Consider the following 583-nt stretch of genomic DNA (forward strand, 5'->3'; position numbering starts at 1 on the left):
GGTGTTCGTGCCCCGGGGGGGTCCATCCGGAGCGGGGGTGGGGGCGGGGGTGGCCTTCCTGTCCCCTCCATTGTGTGCGACAATGCCGGGATTAACCCGATCCCGCCTGGGCTGGACCCGGCCTGAGTCGGGACTAACCCCATCCCGGTTTATTTAGACCCAAAACGAGTCGGGATTAGCTTGATCCCGGTTTATTGAGACCTAAAATGGGTTGGGACTAACCCGATCCCCGTTTGTTTGGACCCAAAACAGGTCGGGATTAACCCGATCCCAAATGATTTGAACTAAAACAGGTCGGGATTAATCCAATCTCGATTTATTTGGACCCAAAACGGGTCGGGATTAACCCGATCCCGGTTTATTTAGACCCAAACCAGGTCGGGATTTACCCAATCCCGGCAGATTTAGACCCGGTCCTGGCAGGCCCCGACTCCAGGGTTGATCCCAGACTCCCTCGGGATGTTCCCATCCTTTTGTTTATTCCCCAAATCCACCCAAACATCCCGTCCTGATTCTGATTTCCCCCCCCAAATCCCAATTTTTCCCCCCCAAAATCCCAATTTCTTCCCCAAATCCGCATTTC

At 54.4% G+C, this 583-nt stretch overlaps 1 protein-coding gene across 1 annotated transcript in view; it reads left to right on the top strand.

Annotated features, from left to right (window-relative positions):
• Nucleotides 1–82: 82 nt before the first annotated feature.
• F11R (F11 receptor) overlaps nt 83–583 on the top strand; it is an 8673-nt gene continuing 8172 nt past the window's right edge. Inside the window, exon 1 of the mRNA XM_031065461.1 lies at nt 83–126. Coding sequence (XP_030921321.1) covers nt 83–126 — 44 coding nt within the window. The remainder of the gene's footprint in view (nt 127–583) is intronic.

This window comes from Geospiza fortis, unplaced genomic scaffold (assembly GCF_000277835.1).
Source record: "Geospiza fortis unplaced genomic scaffold, GeoFor_1.0 scaffold36, whole genome shotgun sequence".
Taxonomy (NCBI): domain Eukaryota; kingdom Metazoa; phylum Chordata; class Aves; order Passeriformes; family Thraupidae; genus Geospiza; species Geospiza fortis.